This window comes from Drosophila biarmipes, chromosome 2L (genome assembly GCF_025231255.1).
Source record: "Drosophila biarmipes strain raj3 chromosome 2L, RU_DBia_V1.1, whole genome shotgun sequence".
Lineage (NCBI taxonomy): Eukaryota > Metazoa > Arthropoda > Insecta > Diptera > Drosophilidae > Drosophila > Drosophila biarmipes.
The window spans coordinates 4,337,659-4,347,930 of record NC_066612.1 but is presented as its reverse complement, the minus strand read 5'-3'; the positions used below and the strand labels follow the sequence as shown (position 1 = coordinate 4,347,930).

General features: G+C 39.6%; 1 protein-coding gene across 4 annotated transcripts in view; it reads right to left on the bottom strand.

Annotated features, from left to right (window-relative positions):
- Window positions 1-1,814: 1,814 nt before the first annotated feature.
- Window positions 1,815-10,272, bottom strand: part of LOC108036067 (tyrosine-protein kinase Btk29A) — a 53,356-nt gene continuing 44,898 nt past the window's right edge. For 3 of the 4 annotated variants that reach the window (XM_017112011.3, XM_017112012.3, XM_017112013.3), the window contains 8 exons: window positions 4,997-5,205; window positions 4,809-4,925; window positions 4,664-4,744; window positions 4,470-4,600; window positions 4,095-4,223; window positions 3,257-4,029; window positions 3,055-3,188; window positions 1,815-2,987 (listed from right to left, as the gene is read on the bottom strand). In XM_017112011.3, the coding sequence (XP_016967500.1) occupies window positions 2,889-2,987; window positions 3,055-3,188; window positions 3,257-4,029; window positions 4,095-4,223; window positions 4,470-4,600; window positions 4,664-4,744; window positions 4,809-4,925; window positions 4,997-5,205 (1,673 nt within the window). In that variant the 3' untranslated portion in view covers window positions 1,815-2,888. Of the gene's footprint in view, window positions 2,988-3,054; window positions 3,189-3,256; window positions 4,030-4,094; window positions 4,224-4,469; window positions 4,601-4,663; window positions 4,745-4,808; window positions 4,926-4,996; window positions 5,206-8,142; window positions 8,429-10,272 lie in introns of those variants that run through there. The other variant, XM_017112014.3, reaches the window with a different exon arrangement.

Here is a 10,272-nt window from a genome sequence, read left to right as displayed (position 1 = left end):
TTTCTAAGATCTCATGCCTTTTAATTGGGGTTTGGGGCTCATTTGCATATTGAGAAAGTCGAATCTAGGGGAAGGTCGCCTTACATAGGCATTGCCCCCGGTCTCCTGCCCACGGATCAATCGTATCTTAATGGCTCATTGAGTATCTGTAATTCGACTGGGCTTGCGCTCATCGGGGAGGCCTATTTAAGGCGGTGCTCACAACAAAAAGTGCCGCTTGATTGTGGTTATGTAATGCTAGACAGCGATCTTGCCTCCGGCGAATCTAAATATATATCTGATCGCCCCGCCGACCCACCAATTTTGCACCACTGCTGCGGTGGACAGACAGACAGCCTTCACCCACACACGTGACTAATGGAGCGTGACAAACTCTTTGCGCAAAAGCCGCAATTGTTTTGATTCGATTTTAAAGAGTACATTCATAAATTTGCCTTTTGTTGCTTATTTGAAATGAAAGTTCTTGCGGTAAGAATCGTTATAAATTTAACGCGATTACACAATACAGAAACAATTTAAAATCCACCAAGTAAAGTCTATGAAGTTCCAAGTCTTATGACTTAAACACAATTAGTAACGTTTACTCATTACATGACACAGAACTTAAAGTTATTTCTACGCATCATTGTTTTGCAGTAAAAATAAATACTGTAACGAACCAAATTATATTCATACCATCATATTTAGTTCACACGAAAATAGATTAATTCATCACCGTTTCATTTTTTAATTGTACCCCAATAATAGGCAATAAAACTAGCAACCAATTTTTTAAGAACCAAAATCCAAAACTAAAAACTTTTTATTTTTCAAAAGGCCACGTAAATGTGGCATAATTTCAGGCTAAGAGGCAATGTTAAATATACAAATTTTAAAAATAAATAAAACTATTTTCATAGTTCATTAGCAGATTTAAATTTCTGGCTTTAAAAATTACAAAAAATTATTCACTTGTTAGACAAACGGGTTAAAAAACCGCAACGCTCCTCAAAGCTGGCTGTGATATGAATATTGTTGACAACATTTCACCGCCACTTTGAAGCCAGTTGCAGTTCTCACATTTTGATTTTATAATTCTTAAGGAACCCCAACTATTCATAAAACATGACAGAGCAGCAGTATTTTCGGTTCTTTTATTAGCAATATCACGTTGATGATTTTTGGTTTTGTTTTATTTTCTGGGAGTGGGTTTCATGGCAATAAACGTATGTCGTATTCGTATGTTTATCGTATATATATAGTTCTATAAGTTCTATATGCATAGGCGCGAGAAATCAACTAAGCCGCGTATTATAAGTTAGTAGTGTAATTTGTAGATTGCATATGTTGACCTTAGTCTGGATAGTGGCTACTGCAAGGATTTTGGCGGTTGGGCGGAATCGAGGCCGCCCTTCGCCCAGCGAGAGGAATCATCTTAGACATAGACATTACCATGCTTTGTGGATCGGCTAATGCTAGATATAGTCGTACGGAGGACGCTTACTGGCTACCACATTCATATAAAGATAGACAAACCTCTGCGGTTTCTGTGTATAGTTCGAATCTCGTATCAAAATGCTGTATCAAAAGTTGTACAAAATGCGCTTTTCTGGTTTAGCTTGCTGGTGTTTCGGATTGAAGTTCTGTTTGATTTGCTGTTTCTGTTGGTATAGTCTGGCTGTAAGTCTATGTGAGTTGCTTCTACTTTGGTTCTGTTCGAATTCTTCTCTAGTCCGATCTTGGCTCGCAAACGTTTTTGGTGTGAAACCGAGTTCTGGGCTCGCAGTCTCCGAGTTTGGCAAAAATTAATAAAATAAGAGGGGGAAAGGGTGAGATAAATGTTCATCGTACATTTTATTTGATTTTCGGTTTTTCTTTTTCTCTTTTGTATTTCGGTTGCTTAATCAAATGATAAAATTAATTAAGTAAAACGTTCATAAAAATACGGTAAAATATGTGTTTAGATATATATCTTTATATCTCGCATAGGCATTAAAAAAAACGAAAGAATTCAGTTAAAATATAAAGCATATCGTGTAAATTTCTCGTATTCATATCGTACTTGATTCATACTTTGAGCGTGGGAGAAGTCATCGCAAGATCAAAATTAAATACAAATAAAAATCGTCTGCAAAAATTAAACAATAAATCACAAAACTTAAACTAAGCACGTACAAATCTAGTCTAAAAATTGTTTATGTTCCTTGGCGAACTTATGATCTTTTCATCATCCTTCTTCGGTTCCTCCATCCTTCTTATCAGTTGTGCAAACATTTCGCTTTCGACTTGAGGCTTACATTTAATATTTAATGCTTAATCAGTTTTCTTGTTTGTTTCTTTCTTTCTATCGTTCTTTAGAGATACTCATATTTTACTTAGCACAGTGGCTCGCTATTTAAAAAAGCACATTTAAATATCATATCATATGCGTGTGTATCGTTATAATTTCTTAATTCGCTTTCGGTATGTGAAATGTATCAAAAATTTGACTATTAACTACAGTTTTCTATACTTTAATGCATTTCCGCTTTCTTCATCTCCTTCAATATAGTTGCTATGTGTGTGACTGTCAGTTGTTGCGCTTGGTATCATCCCACCGACCAACAGTTAACGCGTTCATAAACATAATGATATCATTCGCTCAGCTCGGCTCTAGCTCCAGCTCTATCAAACAATCCAAGTATGCCATAATCGTATGGGCTATGGTGCCGTAATGGTAAACTGGCCTGCGCTTAAACATAAATCTTATGGTTCATATACATGTATGTATAAGTCTAAATATATATCTTTCTCCTCGCCGCCTTGGCCTGCTTAAATGTAATGCCTTTAACGTTCTTCATAATCTTAAGATGCTTCTTGTTCAGTGCGTGTTGTTTTCGGGCGATGGCTGCCGCAATCTGGTCCGCTGCTTAGTCGGTTAGCGTCTGGGCCACAAGAGCCAGCTGATCCATGAGCACACGGAACGCGGGACGCTCCTCGGGTCCATGTGACCAGCACAACTTCATGACCTTTGGGGAAGATATTGAATAATAGTTAGAAAACTCTTTAGTGGTAAATGCGCCCTGTGCTACTCACATCATAAATCTCCTTGGCACACGACTTTGGTTTCTCTAGGATAATTCCGCGCTGCACACGCTCCACCACCTCTGTGTTCTTTAGGCGACCATATGGCATCTTGCCGCAAGTGAAGATCTCCCACATCAGCACACCTAATATACCAAACAATACCCATTAATTAGACATTAAATCAATTAAATGATTCGGGTCAAAGCCTCACCGTAAGCCCACACATCGCTCTTGGAGGAGAAGCGCGTGTAGTTGAGCACCTCGGGCGGCGCCCACTTGATGGGGAACTTGGTGCCGCCGGAGCTGGTGTACTGATCGTCCAGAACATATCGGGCCAGGCCAAAGTCGGCCACTTTGACCACATTTTCGGAGCCCACGAGGCAATTGCGGGCGGCCAGATCTCGATGGATGTAGTTGTGGCGCTCCAGGTAGGTCATGCCCTTGCTGACCTGTATGCACATGTCCAGCAGCAGCCCCATGTTGCCGATCAGGGTCTTCTCATGCCGCCGCAAGTAGTTCAACAAGGAGCCGTGCTTCATGTACTCGGTCACAATGTAGATGGGTCGGTGCTTGGAGCAGACGCCATACAGCTGCACCAGATTCGGATGCTGCAGCTTGGTCATCACCTTGGCCTCCTCGATGAAGTCGTCCTCGGACATGGTGCCCTCCTTCATCATCTTCACCGCCGTGTCGATGGATCCGCGCCACTTGCCGCGCCGAACCACCCCAAACTGTCCCGATCCCAGCTCCTCCATCAGCATCAGCTCCATGGGATGAATCTCCCATTTGTCGTGGGACAGGCCCGCCGTCGGTGGAACGGGGCGATCGCAGGGCGACGATTTGAGCCGGCACGCCAGGCCGCCGGAGTTGTGGCGATGGTAGTTGATCAGATCCGGAATAGTCTCACAGCAGTGCTTCTCGCTCAAGTAGTACTCGCAGCGGGCATTCTGCTTGATGTGGTAGTGCTTCACATGCGACTGTGGACTGTGGTGGGACCGCAAGATTAATATTCATGTTTACTTTAGTTCGGTTTTTATGGGTACACTTACACTTTGGTATGCAGCGATAGTGTGTAGAGACCCTTGGTCGATGACTTGCGGACCACGAAGCAGCCCTCCTTGTCGCCCTGCTTGAGCAGGGACTCGGCCCTCTGGCGTGACATGTCGCCCACATACCATCTAGGAAATAAAATGATATATCATTAATTTTGTTTATTATAATAAATAATAACTTAGTTTATTTCTTACTACATAAGTTAATAACAGTTTATTTCTTAAGGTTGAATACTGAATATTTCTAATATTTTCTATTTTATTTTATTATTATTTTGAATATACTAAATATCCTTCAGATATTTTGATCCTTTTTGGTTTTTCATGATAGTTTCCCCCAGTTTTATTACTTGTAAGACTCATTTTACTCACTCGTAGCGCTCCAGGCCCAGCAGCGCCTTCGGCTTGACATAGTTGCTGGGTATATAGCCGACGTTCCCTACGGCATCTTTGACCTTCCACCAGTGCTCCTGCGAGTCATCGATCACCTCGTATTCGGCATTCTGTAAATAAATCAACTCCATTAGCATAAATTCATAAAGGAAAAGTATTTATGTAAGACTTACCTTCTCCAGCGACAAATCGCCGCCTTCGATGGCCTTAAATGGATAGAGGGCCACCACCAATTTGACAAAGTGTGAATTGTCCTGGCGAAGAAAAAGAAAACATGTAAAAAACCACTTCCTTGGAACGTAAGGAGGTAATTACTACCTTGGCTTTGGAATTCGGAGTTCCGGGGGTGGGTATACCGCCAGGCATATTGGCATCCAATAGAGTTCCGTTGCCGTTCAATAAAGTTGGGGACTGCTTGAAAGTTGTCAGCGAGGACTGTTCGAAAACGAAACGAAAGTTGATTAGATGCAAGTTTACTTATTGGTTGGTGTATCCTCGAAACTCACCTGAGGCTGCAGCGATGTGGGCGTGCAACTGCCGCCACCTCCTCCGCCGCCGCCGCCTAGGCCAAGGCTTCCGCCGCCTCCCAATCCGCCGCCCACTCCGCCGCCGAGACTCCCCGAGCTGTTGTGCTGCAGGCTGAACTGACTGTTGGTCGTGGAGCTGTTGGGGCTGATGCTGCGCGTTGAATTCTGGGCTGGAGAACTGCCGTTGCCTGGAAAAAATTAAGGAAATGAAATGATTTCAATTAGAAAACATGTTCAAGTTCGTTTTCTAAGTCTTTTGTTTAATGCTGTGAAAAAATACTACAAAAAATACTGAAACAAATACCAATTAATCAACAAAATCTTTCGAGTTCGTTGCCTAAGTCTTTCGTTTTGAAATACAAATTTATAGAAAAATACCTGTACATAAAAAAAAGGAAATCTACAAAATGTGAAGATTTATTTAGAAACCTATTTTACTGAGCTTAAGTCTAAATTCAAAAATAATTAAATGTAACTTTATAAATTTTTAAATCAAGTTCGTTGTTTAAGTCTTTTGTTTTAAAATAATATATTTATTTACCACTATTTTATCTCCCCAAAAATGTATGTGCCAAAGATGTATTTTATTTTTGGAACATATTTTGGATATTTTACTTGAGCGTGCCTTGTACTACACTCAACTCCAAATTTAAACATTTTCAGGCCCCAGGGCTGTCCAATTAATTAGCCATCGACAAATATCGCAAAATCGCCTTAAGTTGTCTGTTATTTGTTAGTTTTTTTTGGTGGCTGGCGATTCTTGTCAAGGTGATAATTAATTTGAAGCTGGCCAAACGCTGACACTGAACATTGACAAGATTTTCAATGGTTCAAGGCGCCCGCTCGACCAACTGACTGGTCGCCCACAATTCGTAGATAAATCAAAGACATTGGAGCAGAGCTTTTTGATGAGCTGGACTTTGACCGGCTTGAAGCGATTTCAGTGTTTGCCAACCGGGGTTTTTCGAGTGCCCCCCGCAATAATAATAATAATAACAACGTTAGCTCGAAAAGTGAACTCGAAGTGTAACCCGAATTAAAGAAAAAATAAATAAAGATAAATAAACGAAACTTAAATGCCAGTCGAGAGCAGTCGAGTTTCGGCATTTGAGTGGGCGTCTCTTATGCAACTTGGCCCCTTAGCAAATGAGTCAACGGCGGCTCATGATATACATTTTGTCTTAATTTTTTCTTCTGATTTTTTGATTTTTTGTGTGTGTGCCACTTGGAATCCACTTGGCATCGGCTGAGCGCGTGGAGAAGAGTGCTTCAGGTAGGCGCCTCTGCTCGAGAATCGCAATCGCCGAGCGGTTAAAACAAAAGTGAAGGTTAATCGCGAAGCGAAAGTGACGGCCTACGGCTTAAGTGCGATTTCCCAACTCGCTCGCTATATTGTGTACATACTTATAAATAAATTGATACAAGATATGGCATATGGCAGGAGGGGGAAAAATTGCCCTGCCACTGACTTTCAATTGATAAGCCCATTTTCTCAATATCACAAAAGCCAGGCAGCAGTGCACACACACATTTTTCATGTGAAAACTTGTTGGCCCGTCTGCCCCGCCCCCCGGTTTTCCGCCCATTCTCACAAACAAGCCGGGGAAAACGTGCCGGCAAAAGATGACAAAAGCCTTGAAGGAAACTCTAAACAATCCACTCCAGCAACTACGTAGTACGTACTCGTGCCCCTGCATTGATGCAAGATTGAGACCAAAAATAGAAAGTTTTTCTTTCTTTCCCAGCGAAACGCACACAATCGCACACTTGCCGGTTGTTAAAGCCGTGCTCGGGCTTTTGTTTGGCCATTTTCCATGCAAATGAAAAGCGCCTCAAGCATTTTCCCTGCACACACAAACTTGTAATAAGTAAATTGCTGGCTTTGAAGTCTGACTTCTGCCGAAAGGTTGATTTATATGGGAAAACTTAAGGAGATTCTGTAAGAATGCTTATTTGAATGATATATAATTGTTAAATGTAAGCATAATTTATTTTTAGATGATGAAATATATATTTAGGAATATAGAAATACAAATTTACAAATAAAAAATGTATGGGTTATATATAAAATAATTCTTAAACATTTTTCAATTTTAAAAAAAGGTGTTTATATTTTTATAGAGTATTGCAGAATTGATTTACATTTTAAACACTGCAACCCCCTTTTAATGACAGAGCATAAAAGTTTATAAGACCTCAACTGGATTTTCCCGTTGCACAGATAGTTGGGTATTTAAATCAATTGGAAACTCTTGAAAATTGGCAAACGGAAGTGCATTTTACATGCATACTCAAAGCTCTCTCATAAATCACTCATAACTGGAGGGAGAGCGGAGATAATTTACATTTCCCAGTGAGTTTCTGCCACATCAACAGGTGCGTTGCAGTCCCAAGCCCACTTGCAACATTTGTCATTACCGCTCCACGGGTATTTATAGCTAATTGTGTAATTGTGCTTTGTCTTTGCCCCGCTTTTTCCTCCGCCAATCCCGCCCCCTTTTGAAACCCTCCTCCGGCAACAATTTGTTATGCAAATTGCTATTCTTGTTATTGCTGCTAATGCGGGTATTGTTGTTGCAGCTGTGTGGGGCTCAACCTCGAGCCGAGTGTTTGTGGAAATCAAAAGCTGCAAGACTTTCAAACACGTGTTTGCCGCGGTGTTCTCCATAAGTTATTCCAAGCAGGTGAAACTAATCCAAATGCGATGACTCAAAGCTAAGAGAACGCCCACCAAAGTTACAAACAAGATCAGGGTCTGTGTCTAAAGCAGTGGTAGACACTTGAAAAAATTAAGAAACCATAAAATCCATTGAACATAACCACTAATATTATCTAATCTATAAGAAAGGAATTTTTAAATATTTAAAAGAACATGTTTTAAAATACTACTTCATATTTCAAGATCATTTAAAATTGAATGAATCATAAGTGTTCTATATAAATCAGTTTACTAAATTGCATAATAATTTTCTGAAATATCAAAGTTTCTAGAAAATAGCCATACTTATGTATGGATTCACCTATCTTTACACCCCCTATAAAGTGGAATTTTTTCAGAATATCTTCCCATATAAGGCAGAGCAAGAATCGGGACATCAACTCACGAGCCAGATCATTCAGCTTACCCAGCTTGAGTGCCGATAAAAGCATCATAGTTGCTACAGCGAATATCTGTGGTGGAGACCTCGGAGACTCCACTCAGATACAAAAATTCCACTCCGCGGCGATGTCTTGCAGTAATTGTGTCAATTCACTTTCACATAAATCGCTTGTTCGGCTCGGTTTCTTGGGTTTCTTCTTTTTCGATTTGCAATTCTTTGAACTATAGTTTCAGGTTGTTGGCAAACTGGTTTCGCGGTTGCTTCCTTTTTGCAATCTGCAGTTGTTGCTGTTGTTATTCGCATTTGTTATTATAGTAGTTGCTTTAGCTGCTTGCTGTTGACCTTTAAGCGCTCCCCATTCGGCGATGCTGAGCGGCTTTTACCGTTAAGGCGGCCCTCGAATAAATAAAAACTCGCAGCTTCCTGTGCTCAAGATTCGTTTCTGGTAATCTCGACTTTATAATTATTTATGTAGCTATATATTTTTGCTATATCTGAAGTCTGCTTTCACACAATGGCCAAAGGCGACGCCATCTTGAAAACATTTTCCATAGGCCTTAAATATTTTTCCTGCATTTCTCATTAGTTTGGTTCATAAACTTTGCTTTCCATTCTATTTTACACACAAATAGAATCACAACAACTAGGTGGAATACATTTATGTTTGCTATAAATTTCTTTCTCCTTCAAAAAATATCAAATTTTGTGCGCGACGCGAACTGTTTCAGTAAATGTTTAAAAGCCAACTGACTGAAATGGCAACTGAATTTTTTAGCCACACAGCAGCAACCTGGCTGAGAAAAGCAGCAACAACTTCCAACTCACGGAGGCCATAAACATAAAGTAAAACTTAATTGTAGCAGTGGAGAGCGGAGGTTGGAGAGTGGAGAGAACGGAGAGAACGGAGAGCAACAGCAGCAGGCTCTACAAAGCAGAAGCCGCCAAGCGAAACGACGACAACTTGAGCAACATAAACAAACACTGAAAATATTTGTATGGTACATAAAGGAAAATATATAAAATAAAAAATAAAAAAAAAACCTGAGATACATCTTTGATATTAAATAAATTTAAAATATAATGATCCTTAAGACACATAGATATGCCAATAAAAAGCTGTAAACCTCATAGTTTCTTAATCAGATGTCAGTAAAATCGAATGCCTTTTGTACTTTTTTTTATATTTATACTAAGATTTAGTCTTAATTCATATTATGAAATAGTTATACTTTTACCTATAATTATCACATAATAATAAAAATGAGTCACCAATTTTTAATAACTTTCGAACTATACCAAATAAATATATTGTTTCTCAGTGCACACCCATAACCACCGATCAAGGTGCAGAGTTGAGAGCTAGCTCTTCTTCTTTTCCTTTCCAAGCTTGTCAAGATGCAACTATGAGTCTAAAACTATTTCTTCAATAGCGTTATTTGTTGTATTTACCAAGCGATGCGCCTTCAACTGCGAAATGAATTTTCTTTGAATGTTAACGGCAAAGTTTCTATAATGGGCACACACTCAAACACAAAAGAAAAAGATACAAGAAACAACTACAACAGCGATTGCAACAATTACATCAATGAAACGAAACAAAACTTTTGAACTTTTGCTTGCACGTTTAAGTTTTCGGAGAACAAAAAGCACGAGAAACTCACTTGTATAATAGCGAGGTGTGTGGAAAAACGAGGAAAAGCAAAAGCCGCAGAAGACAAGACCGAAAAAAGCGTAGAGTTTCTTTTGTTGTGTCTTCTCGGCGAAGATGAGGCAACAGGCGGGAAACTCAGCAGGTGGGAGCGAGACGGGCGATGTCTGCACACCTGCACACACGCACAGGTGAGTGTGTCAATAAATATACAAACGAAGCAACAAAAGTTGCTAGTACACCGGCAACATGTTGCTGTGGGGATATTAAGAAGATATAAATACTTAGATGTATCTTATGTTTTAGATGTTTACTCAATAAAGTTATATATACTTTAAATTGAAATAGTAAACCTTATTGTAGTTATTATCAAAATTTATTTAAACATTATTTTAAAGGAAAGCAAATAGAAATAGATAGGTAGATATAGATTTATAAAGACGTATATTTTTAGTAGAGATAGTAAACTTTCATTGAGTTGGGCCCCATTTCTTTGCGTTTTTGTA